Consider the following 12873-nt stretch of genomic DNA (forward strand, 5'->3'; position numbering starts at 1 on the left):
ATTTTAACACGTTTTCATGCGAAAGTTTAAAGTTCATGATTTTTACACATTTTTATGCCAAAGACTATAGTTTATGATTTTAACACATTTTCATGCCAAAGACTATAATTCATGATTTTATACATTTTCATGCCAAAGACTATTGTTTATGATTTTCACACATTTTCATGCCAAGTACTATAGTTCATGATTTTAACACATTTTCATGCCAAAGACTAAAGTTCATGATTTTCATACATTTTCATGCCAAAAACTATAGTTCATGATTTTCATACATTTTCATCCAAAAGACTGTAGTCATTGATTTTCACACATTTTCATGCCAAAGACTATAGATCATGATTTTCACACGTTTTCATGCCAAAGACTATAGTTTATGATTTTCACACATTTTCATGGCAAAAACTATATTTCATGATTTTAACACGTTTTCATGCCAAAGACTATAGTTCATGCATTTTCACATATTTACATGCAAAAGACTACAGTTCACGCATTTTCCCATATTTCCAAGCTAAAGACTATAGTTCATGCATTTTCACGTTTTCATGCCAAAGACTTTAGTTCATGCACTTTCACACAATTTCATGCCAAAGACTATAGTTCATGATTTTCACACATTTTCATGCCAAAGACTATAGTTCGTGATTTTCACACATTTTCATGCCAAAGACAATAATTCATTATTCTAACACGTTTTCATGACAAAGACTAAAGTTCATGATTTTCACACATTTTCATGCCAACGACTATAGTTCATGATTTTCATACATTTTCATCCAAAAGACTATAGTCATTGATTTTCACACATTTTCATGCCAAAGACTATAGTTTATGCATTTTCACATATTTCCATGCCAAAGACTATAGTTCATGCATTATCACGTATTTTCATGGCAAAGAGTATAGTTCACGCATTTTCACATTTTCATGCCAAAGACTATTTCCATGATTTTATACATTTTCACATTTTCCATGCTGACTATTTTCATGCCATTTTCATCCATTTTCATTTTTCACCATAATTCCATAATTTCATTTTTATTTCATGCCAAAGACTATAATTCATTGATTTTCACACATTTTCATGCCAAAGACTATAGATCACGATTTTCACACGTTTTCATGCCAAAGACTATAGTTCATGATTTTCATATATTTTCATCCAAAAGACTATATTCATTGATTTTCACACATTTTCATGCCAAAGACTATAGATCATGATTTTCACACGTTTTCATGCCAAAGACTATAGTTTATGATTTTCACACATTTTCATGTCAAAGTCTATAGTTTATGATTTAATGCATTTTCATCCAAAAGACTATAGTCATTGATTTTCACACGTTTTCAGGCCAACGACTATAATTCATGATTTTAACATATTTCCATGTCAAAGACTATACTTCATAATTTTCACACATTTTCATGGCAAAGACTATAGTTCATGATCTTAACACGTTTTCATGCCAAAGACTATAATTCATGCATTTTCACGCATTTTTATGCCAAAGACTATAGTTCATGCATTTTCCCACATTTTTATGCCAAAGACTATAGTTCTTGAATTTTCACCTATTTTCATGCCAAAGAGAGTATAGTTCATGCATTTTTACGCATTTTCATGCCAAAGACTATAGTCCACAAATTTCCTTACATTTTCATACCAAAGACTGTAGTTGACGCACTTTTATGCATTTTCACACGATAAAAGGAGAGAAAAGTTGTGAAGAACATATAAGGAGAGTAGAGAAGAGGCATCGAGAAGAAAAGAAAGGAATAGAGAGAAAAGCAAAAGTTGTCATAAAAGACTAAATCATCATTATACTCTTTTGCTTTCATTGTTAAAGGGAAATGGCACTATATATTTTTTATATTTATTACAGTACATTACCCCTAAATATGAAACAAAACAGCAAAGTTTGTAATCACTGTCTTTTGTGTGAAAAGATTCGCCTCTTTTTGATTGAAATCGTGGCGTGGTTGTCGCCATCTTGTAAATATTTTTGTTATGCTAATTTTTTATGTTTTAGCAAAATGACGTGACAACAGGGTAAGCCCTTTGCGGCAAATACAAGTCTTGTGTAAATATGTTAACATATAACCTTGTCTTGCTCGTTTTATGGCTTCAATAGCAACACTGCAAAAATCCCGACAAAAAAATTTACTTTTTCTCGTTTCCTAAGACAATTAATGTCCTGTTGTGACGTCACGCTATTTTCAAAGTCATTCAAAGAGAGTTCTTTAGAGAATTACGATGTCATATAAAATTCATAACACCGTCATTGAGGCTAAAACTACCATTAAGACTAACACCAGCACTTAAACTAACACCACCACTAAGACTAGCACTAAAAATTAACACCAGCACCAAGATTAGTATCAGCACTAATTAAAACAAACATTTGCACAAGGACAGTAAGCCTATGTACGTACATCTATCACTAATACTAACACTAGCATTATGTCTAAAATTATCACTAAGGTCAATACCATATATAATACGAACACTGTCGCTAAGACTAAGACTAACATCCACACTAAAACTAATAACAGCTCTAAATCTACACCAGGTGTAAGATTAACATTACTAAGACTAAGATTGTATTTATCTCTAAACAACTAACACTAAGACTTCAAATTTCTGTTAAAATGCCAATAAAAAGACGCATTTTGTTTTTGACAGTGCAGTTTTCCACAGAGTGAGTAGTTAACAAGTCACTTCTTTCAGTACGCTGAATGACGAGGAAAATTTGTTTTGATCATTTTGCTTACAATATGAAGTGAAGATCAGTTACCATCTGGATTGATATGGTGAACAGTACAAAGAACATACAGTAGAGCCATTCCATTGAATTTTTTTGTGCCACGCATATCTCATTGCGCATATGATTACCATAGTGGCAGTCAGTCAATTGCAATTTCTGACCAATAAGAATGATGAAATGACTTACGGCAGCCAGTAATCTTATTAAATATACAGCAACAAGCTGCACAGCGAAGAGGACCTACTGTATATTCCCTATACTTTGTGCAGTTACAAGTCAGGGGCGGATTATCCAGTAGACTGAGTAGGCTTAAGCCTACAGGCAAGGGCTTTTGAAAAGCCAGTTGTATTTGGACATAATTATGATTTGAATGTTTTTGCTGTTCCAAGCTAGGTTAATGTGCTTAGATCATTCATGCTGTTGAAAACCTTACATGCAATTGAATGCAGAGGAAAAATAGCTTTCGTACTATCTACTGTTCAAATGCGCAATGCTCAGAAGTCATGAAGTATTGCTTTTCTTATTTCCCTTATCATGTCAATGATTTTTGAAATTTCGTTTTAACTTTAAAATGAACTTTTCCCATTTTTTACCCTATGGGGTTACTAACAGAAAATGCAATCCGCCAGTGGGTGTAGTACCAACACTACATCTAGTCATCCATGTTTGTTTTAAAAATTCAAATGTAGACAAACTGATGATGTAATATTGCTGGGTGTAAATAAAAAAATAGTCGCAGATTTTTTTAATCAACCGCGTTTTACTTTGAACACAAGCACACAAGCAGAATTATGATCAGCAGGGTTCCATGTGCCACCTCTAATTTCTGCAGCTTTGAGAATTGAAAAATAAACCATTTGAAAAACATGTTCAAGCAATATTTTCAAGAAAAAACCGCATGTTATAGCTTGTAACATAATCTGAAAGAAAATTAATAAATTTTTAAAAATGACACAACACACCAAATGCTTTGAAATCAGTGTAATAATTAAATTGCTATGATGATTGATGAACTAAATGATAAAGTGTCTTTGAAAGAAATTAGATCATTATTTCGTTTATTCATTGACATTTCACTTATTCTTAGGTTTCACTTTCGTCACTTTGACCCAACAAATGCCTCTGTTCTTGCTCATTGGCATCTACTCGTTTAAAATCATCATTTGACATGACATAATACATCAGACCAGCATGTACAATCAAAGCAATACCAAGAATGTCAACAAGAACTGTCTCCTTAGAAAGTTGTGCATTTTTTTTCCTAAAATAAACACTCATGTTAAAGTAATACTTTCAAACAATCACAATACATACAGCCTATATGGGCAAAGTGCTTTAATGTATTTAATAAAAAATGTAAACACATCTGTTGCAATATTAACATCTTCAACATTTCCTCAGTAACGTATTTTGCTGTGAGTGTAAGTGAGGAGTCTGGTAACTAACAGACTGCTGCATCAAACCAGGGAGGCTAGGCAGGCTAAAATCTTCCCAACATTGTGTTAACATAACATAGGGGAGTTAGGGATAGGGTTGTAATTATTTGAGAATGCTCTATTACATGAGTACTACTGACTATGATGATGGGAAAAAGTTTTACTGTCGTTTATGAAAGGCGATGGAGATTTTTGGGTGCCTGGAGCATTGCAATATTATACAATAGGCATTCTCCAATACTTTTATAAATATTGCAAGTATTAAGACAATACATTTTAGACTTTTTAAGGCAAAGCACTCTAACATTTCCTAATTCTTGAGGCTCTTTGTGTGAAAACCCCTACCTCAGGATTCAACCCCCCCAAATTAAATCCTCTTCTGCCACCTCAGATACAAAATCATTATACCAATCAAATTGAGTATAAATGTATAGAAACATTTAGAAATGAAAATTACATAATGCCTTTTATCATAGGCAAAACTATACAGATTTTACAAACCATACATACAAATTTTTATATTATCTTACCAAATTGTAAAAACGGCCTTTTCAGTTATTCCAGTGAGACATGCAGCAACAGCCATCAAGAAAATTGATGTACCAAAAAAAACATGTACTTTCAGGTAAAATGTTCTTGGAACATCAGGTAGCTTTGGATAGAGAAAGCCCAGAAATCCACAAGCAAACTAAATTGTAGAAATTAATTTTGTGCAAAAAAAAAATTTACACATACCTATCATGCAAACAGAAAACCGATATAGCATGACACAGCAAGATTGGAGTAACTTAGGGCTAGAATGTTGACAACATGAGAAGCAAATTAAATGAAAAGCAATGATACACTTGACATAATTTGAAAGGCACATTCTAGATTTGCTATAAAATTTATGTTTGTTTAAGCAAGAACATTTGTCTTAGTTTAGTTTTCAATTTAGAGGATGCATGCAGTGCATTACATATTAATAGTTAGGGAAAGATGAGAGTATTATAATAATTTTTATTCAAATGGTGAAGTAACATACCTGACAGCCAAAAAGAATAAAACACGATAGTCCAATCCAGGAATGCAGAGAGTATAAGTTGGTAATATTATGTTTATTGTGAAAATCAAAAACTGCCTTTAAACCAAGAACACCAAAACCAAATGCAATAGCCTGAATAGCCATATGAAGTAATTTCACTAAAAACTTTTTATCATTAGAAAGAACTCTGTATGAAATCATGGCTAGAAAATGAAAAAGGATTTCTGGTTTATAACATAGGCTGAATGTTATGTCGATTGTCGGTTTGTGGAAATAGATCACATGACTGTATCACTTTACATATATGTTCGTTTATACAACGGTTTCAAGGAAAGTTAAAGCATGACAAATCGAACATGATTTAACAAGATGTTTGACGTTAAAATACAACTGGACGAACAAGTACGAACAAGAAATATTTAATACTTTTTACCTTGGCTGTTAAGAAATATCATGGATATAACCATAAAAATAGGATGATAATTAAACTCTTTCCCACTGCCATCCCAAGCAAAACCACCACGATAATGGCCCATCCAAACACCTACTAGAATCAAAATAACAATGTCAAGGCACTGAATGCTCATAATTGAGAGGAAAAATTTTGTTTGGTGGCCATTTCTTCCCGACATGATAGACATCGTTTAAGACAAGACAACTCAGATATGCTAGCTATAATCGAATGACATAACAAATCAAATGTCACGCATGACAAGTGAACTCTTAAAAATGTTTAAAAATAATACTGCGCACTGGCATTAGCGAATGTCCTGGGATCTGGGAACGAGATGCTTTTTATATAATTTTTACGTTCAAAGAGTCGATCAATCAAAGCAGTGGTTCAAACTTCAAAACAGTAGCGGATTATTAAAAGTTGGCTAAATAGGCTGAAGCCTACATTCCCTTAGACCATTTATGATGTTGAAAACCGTACGATCTCCTGTTCAATAACCAGTATTCATGCAGTAGTGGGTTTTCCCAGTTTTAACTTTGAATTTATTCCTTATTGTTGATACGATGAGTTACAATCAAGCTGGGAAATACAAAAGCAAAGGAGCGTAAGGAACACAAATGTCATCAAGAGAATGAACGAATAGATATCCGACTTTATTAAGTCCAACAGTTTTGCCTACAGACCCCCTAGCTAATTAGTAATCCTCCATTTCTTCAAAGTGATGTTTATTAAATAAAATGTTGTTAAAACTTTGCTTATAGGACAGAGAGCAAGGATCTAAGTTATTTAAGAAACAAGCCAAATTAAAATTGTTGTTACAGAGTAACAGAGCTACAGTCTGCACGGAATGAATGCATGTTGTCAAAAATTTTGATTTATATTCTAGAAACATGCATGCATTTGCCCCTCGATGAACATTGTAAAAGACATTTTTTACTGCCTTTCATATTTCAAACTATTGATCTGGACTTATAGATCTTATAGTAAAATTTGTCGATTCGAAAACAGATTTTTGCTTGTTATACAAGGTCTTTTGGCTGCTCTGCAAAAATGAGTTGGGTCCCAACTTCCAAATTTGTATACACATATAAACTCCCTTTTTGCGTACTTTTAGTCAATCATGTGTACAAAATATTTTGCACAAGGGACAAGTCAGTGACAGACCTTTCATAAGTAATTATTCAGCATGATTTGACTATGTTTTTGAGGTAGATTAAAAACAGAACACATTTCCAAAGTTTCCTGTCAAACTAAGATTCTAAAAATATGAAATTTAAATCGAAACTCTGCATTACATCTTGTTAAATTTATATTGTGAAAAACGCAGGTGTAATGACAAATGAATGTCAGAGTGACAGTGTCATGCAGGGTGAATAGAGCAATGAAAATCACTTCAATTGGTTTATCTTGTGTACATAGTAATCTAACCCTTTATTGCCCACCATGACAAATGTGTCAACATCAGAAAGTCATGTGAAAGTCGCCCACCATGACTAATGTGTCAACATCAGAAAGTCATGTGAAAGTCGCCCACCATGACTAATGTGTCAACATCAGAAAGTCATGTGAAAGTCTTGTGAGAGTTAATGACGAAATAAAATTCTGGAAAACAAAGATAGTTCTACGCCTCGATATTGATAAAGTAATGATGCTTAGAAAGCATGAGAATAAAATTGGGAATGTACAAGATATGAATCAGGATATGAATAAATCATATAGGCTTGGCGAAATTTTAAATATGAAGCCGATGGGCTCTAACAGAGTCCGTCAAAGCGTGCCATATCAGGGAAAAAACACTCTTTCTGAAGCACCTAACTGACACGCTATTATGTTTCAACTTACAGACGGACCAGAATTTGATCTAACTTATAGTTAAAACTCGGAAGATCTATCATTTATGTCAATAAACGACTTGCTTTAGTTTGACATTGTGTCAAAGACCCTTCGCAATCGCTTGTTTCTCCAATGTTTCGACTACCCCTTCAAATTTTAATGTTAGTAGAAACGACCGCTTGTCTTCAGTTGCTGAACTTTGTCTTCTAAACATAATTGTTTTAATAATCTATTGTCAGCACTTTGTGCTTTTGAAAATCAAATGACTGAGTCATACTGCATTTCTGCTCTTTGTCACACCAAGATAGTTGCCTCATTGTTGTTCTTGTGCTCACGATCTACCGTGTATTTCGAGAGCAAACATTTATTGATTTTCATATTTATTCAAACGTTCATAGTTCATACGTGACTTAATGTAATCACATCCTGACGCCAAAAACAAATTACTTAGGTCTTTTACAGCATCATGAAAAAAAGTAGGTGGCGAACAAATTCTTGCAAAATGACTGTCATGAAGACTAAGATTCACAATACAATCTTTAACTGCAACAATCAAGTGGGCCTTACCCACTGAGGTCATCCTTTATGACTATTGACATGCGACAGACACATTATGGCTTTCTTTTTTATGCTCTACATATTTTATTCGAACGTTTTAAGAACTTTGTCACTATATTAAATATAAAGGCTCATTTAAAATTCGAAATACTTGTATTATATGTATAACAACGTTCTTCGCTATAAATTTCTAAAGAATACTTATGGTGAAAATGACTCCAAATATAGAATGAGCTCAATGTATTTTAAATTGAAATAGCTGTACTATGTACTATTTTATTCGTTTAACAATCTTTTATACAATTTGAGTTATTTTGACACATGATTAATGGTCTGACCTTCTATTAAGCAATTATTGGATGAGGTTGAGCATGACATCAAGAATTATTCAGACCGATGTCATTGTTATCTGCCGAAGCGAAGCTGAAGTATTATCGAAACATATCAATATAATCGTGGCCAGAGATTATATATATATATACATATTTGACAATCATGTTCACCGCTTCCTCAACAATACATTTGAACCCAAAGATCTTATTCACACTGCTCCTAAGAAAATCATGTACTTCTGTCTCCCTTTCACTGGCCTACACTGTCTTCAGATTCGCACTCAAATCACTCGACTCTGCAATGCTGCCTTTCCTCATATCAACGTTCGCTTTGTTTTTCGTTCTTCCAGGCGTCTCTTCTCTTTCTTTCCTTTTAAAGATAGGGTTCCCAAGCTCCTGAGATCTGGTGTTGTATACTCATTTAAGTGTCGATGCTGCTCTGCATCGTATGTGGGTCAAACCACGCGTCATTTGCACACCAGAATATCGGAACACTTGGGAATCTCTCCCTTAACAGGGAAACCTTCCTTATGTCCACCACCATCTGCAGTTCTTTCTCATATAAGAAATACATCTCACTCTGCCGATTTTAGTGACTTCTCAATTCTCTCTTCCTCCTCCGACAATTATGACCTTATGATTCATGAAAGCCTTCTTATATCCAAACTTAAACCCTCTCTTAACACCCAAGGCAACTCAATCCCCCTTCACCTTCTTTAATATACCGCCATTCTCACTTAATTCCGTCATCTAAACTGTATATAATTTATCTCAAATAATCTGAAGATGTCTTAAGTTAAAGACGAAACGTTATCAATAAATCTTTCTCTATTTTATTATTGTGATGGCTTTTTTAAAAGTCTTATGTTGGGCTATTATGTTCATATCAATATAAAACATTTTTAAAGCTTCGCTAATTTGTTTTTGTCAGACGGTTTATTTACGTTCGTCTCGTTTAAATATGTTGTAAATGTGTTCAAATCCAGCTTCGCCGCTTTTTTAGTGTTTTCCGCAGCCTTTTTTCTTAAAAGCTTTCACATCTTTTGTAGAAACTGTGGCAAACATCGCTGTTGTTTGATTTGTTAGCAAAACCGGCTTTAATGGCGGCCATATTTGTAGAAACTATTACTGCAGGTTATGACGTCACAGCCTACGGATATCGAGAATTATCTGCAGGTAGTTTTCCAATTACAGCCGAGAATGCTCGCATAGTGAATAATAATAAGCATTAACTGCTCATGTATGAAAAATCCAAAGATAATGTTTGTTTAAATTGTCCTTTCATGCGTAGAGCTGTATGTTGACTTCTTCATAGTGAAACATTTGACAACATACTGTGTTCAATTACATTGCTAAGTTATTGTCTTATAACTCTGAACGATTTGAAACATCAAAAGTTAAGTAATACAATCAATTCCATAAGTATTTGAAAGCTAAGACGACTAATTTGTTATTGTCTTCTTATACAGGTTCGGTGTTGTATGTTCAATAAAAGTTTGAATATCTCGACATGAAATCAAATACAGAAAAAGTCCTTCCAAGAGTTGCATACGCGTCTTCCATAACAATCTCACAAATCCTTGGTGTATGTGTTATCGTTATGACTGCAGTATGGTTTTCAAAATATCATGGTGGTTTTGCTTGGAATGATTCAACAAAACTGTTCGGTTACCATCCACTATTTATGATCATTGGTCTGGTGTTTTTAAACGCTGAGGGTATTTATTTTTAGTGATGTATATTACAGTATGGTAAATGACCTTCAAATATAAACTAGTGCGTTTTGCATGTCTTAATATTAAAGAAAGAAAAGCCAATAACTCGAATAAGGCAAAGATGTTCTGCAACATTGACCGCTAAGTGCATTTTAATCAGTGTGTTGTATATGTAGTACATTTTCTGCCCTATAGCAATGAGGATTTAGTTTCCAGATTGTCGTATTAGGATATATGAACTCCAAGGTAATACAAAGTTATATTCGATGTGACTGACGTGAGAAAAAACAGTCCATTACAAGCATGTTATAAATATGGGCCTCGTATATTCCGTTGTGCCCTACTGAATTCTTTTGAAAGTGATTTGAATTTCAAAAGAAATCAGTATGGCACAACTGAATATATACACCCCCCCCCCCACCCCCCAATTAACGTTCTAGTTACGCCTCTGTTCACTGCGCATTGGAAATGAAGTTTGAACTGAGGTCTGTACAGAAATTTTCTGTATTGTTTTGTATAGTTGTGTCTGTATAAGTTAGCTTTATTTAAAATTCTTTTGGAGGTACAGTATATTTAATTGCAGCTATAATTTAATAAAAATATATTTTCAAACTTATGAACAAAAACGTAAAGGAACAAATATAAACATAGTCCCAAAACTATACGGAGAAGACGTAGAGCTCAATCTATACAGATGAGCGGTCACGAGATTTTTAAGCCTTAAAATGATTAAAATGAGCAAACAAACTCCCACTGTTTCTTTGCCTTCATATTCATAACAATTTTTTCACTGCCCGTATAACACACCTATTTCAAAAAGCTTGAAAAACGTCAATGGATGATGGAAGCTACGTTTGGAAAAACCTCTTGGTTTATTGACCGATGTTGGTAAAAATTTAAATTTAAAAAAATGTTAAAAAATGCTAAAAAAATCAAAATTCATTGAAGTAACATCCCATTTTCATTGCGTAACATCCCAAGTTCAAAATAAAGAACGAAATTTAGTGTCATGAAAGTTTTAAACATGTTGTTGTCACATTTTTTTGCTAATATGAACGGAAACAAAAGACTAGGAAAATACAAAAAACAAACGATTGTTATAAATATCTTGTGAGTGAAGTGTTCTTTAAACATGTTAATAATCATCTGCTTAAGAGTCGTACGTTCCCAATCGAACTCAAATATTTTTATAGGAATGATTTCCTATCGAGTGTTCCGCAATGAATCCCTGATGTTTGTGAAAATTATTTACAAATGTCTACAAGTAGCAGCTTTTATCTTTGGAATCATGGGATTGTCGGCAGTCCTCAAGTACTCTGATCAACAAAAGTTAAAATCTTTTCATACATTGCATTCATGGATAGGAATAGTTCTTGTGACACTCTTTGGTTTTCAGGTAATTTTTCATGTTTCCATTAAGAAGCAAAAAAACATATAATCTGGTCACAATTCTATTTGGAATTTGACTGCGCCCAGTGCCTATTAGTTTCTCCGAACGATCCTGTGCATATATTATTTTCCTAATAATGAAAAATCATTTTAATCATTTTTTTAATCACAATACGAAAAATTGAATCATAGGTGCTGTCTGGTATTATTGTACATTTACTACCCGGGATTTCGGAATCATCAAAGCAAGCGTTTAATCATTTTCACAAGTTTACTGGATTGTCAATCTTTGTCGCTTCCACATTTCAATGCTGCATTGGAATCACAGAAAAAAGCGCCTTTAGCATAAAGTAAGTTTAAATTTACAGATGGAAACAAAATATATACAAAAAAAACGAGTAGATCAAGCAACTCTCTTAAATCACATCAGCTTAGTGGTTTAATTTCAATATAATTTTCATGTGTGAATGGGAGGAGTCTAGAAACTAGCAGCTCACGTGATTTTGAAGTATTTCGTTTGTATTTTTATCAAGACAAGAGCTGGGAGAAGAGAGAATGCTGGCGAATTTCTTGGGGGTAGTTTTGATTTTATTTTGTTTAAGTATTTTGGCTATTTTGATTCCCGAAAAATTCAGACGACTGACCGACAAGGAGCGTGCTATTATCATGTTGGAAAGATACGAATCAGATTAACAAAACTTTTAATTCTTTCAATTTGTTAAAAAAGAAGTGTGCTTTTTAAAATCATAGCAAATGATGATGAATTGTTTGAATTGACATTTTAAATCGCATGTTCAATACAATTACATGTCATTTTAGAAAAACAACATTAAATTATACCCAAACCCAATGTGTTTTGTCGTGTTTAGTTCGTGTTCTTGGTTTTTTTGTTTTAACGTTGTTTCGACCTTTTGATGTGATGAACATATTAAGGCAAAATTGTTGATTTCTTATTTCCACGATACATCTTGTTCCTGGAGTGTTTAATGAATTCGATACCTGCAATACTTCTTCAGCGAGTATACAAAATTCTACTCTACCAAATTATCCATTCACCAACACTACTGGAACGGTCTACACAAGAGGTCATACATAAAAAAATACAGAATGGTATATAGTACAATAACTAACTTCTCAGTTTTCTGTCTGTGCAAATACTGTTACAAAGGAACTACGATGGTTTTCCTAACAAAACTATAACATATATGTATTTATCATTTTCAAAATATACTAGGCTTCACTTTAACCAATTCCTTTTCCCTATGAGCTGAAAATAACTAAGCTGTTTTTTTGTTGTCATAGACATTTAGTAAGTAAAGATTAAGAGTTATAAAAGGAGAGAAACGAAGAAGCGTGTATGACAT

At 33.3% G+C, this 12873-nt stretch overlaps 2 protein-coding genes across 3 annotated transcripts; one reads left to right on the plus strand and one right to left on the minus strand.

Annotated features, from left to right (window-relative positions):
* Window positions 1-3734: 3734 nt before the first annotated feature.
* Window positions 3735-5925, minus strand: LOC124440668 (transmembrane ascorbate-dependent reductase CYB561-like). Its single transcript, XM_046991081.1, has 4 exons — window positions 5662-5925; window positions 5229-5431; window positions 4735-4892; window positions 3735-4029 (listed from the first exon to the last, which is right to left on the minus strand). The coding sequence occupies exons 1-4, from the start codon at window positions 5867-5869 to the stop codon at window positions 3852-3854; spliced, it is 747 nt and encodes a 248-aa protein (XP_046847037.1). The 5' UTR covers window positions 5870-5925; the 3' UTR covers window positions 3735-3851.
* Window positions 5926-9689: 3764 nt separating this feature from the next.
* Window positions 9690-12359, plus strand: LOC124440380 (transmembrane ascorbate-dependent reductase CYB561-like). 2 transcript variants are annotated; one of them, XM_046990771.1, is made up of 5 exons: window positions 9690-9806; window positions 9875-10123; window positions 11314-11516; window positions 11702-11859; window positions 12043-12359. In XM_046990771.1, exons 2-5 carry the CDS (start codon window positions 9916-9918, stop codon window positions 12200-12202), a joined length of 729 nt encoding a protein of 242 aa, XP_046846727.1. In that variant the 5' UTR covers window positions 9690-9806; window positions 9875-9915; the 3' UTR covers window positions 12203-12359. The 2 variants fall into 2 exon arrangements, with proteins under 2 accessions (XP_046846727.1, XP_046846726.1); XM_046990770.1 differs by having other exon boundaries at window positions 9691-9802.
* Window positions 12360-12873: the final 514 nt, after the last annotated feature.

The sequence above is a fragment of the Xenia sp. Carnegie-2017 genome, unplaced genomic scaffold (genome assembly GCF_021976095.1).
Source record: "Xenia sp. Carnegie-2017 unplaced genomic scaffold, XeniaSp_v1 HiC_scaffold_2, whole genome shotgun sequence".
Lineage (NCBI taxonomy): Eukaryota > Metazoa > Cnidaria > Anthozoa > Malacalcyonacea > Xeniidae > Xenia > Xenia sp. Carnegie-2017.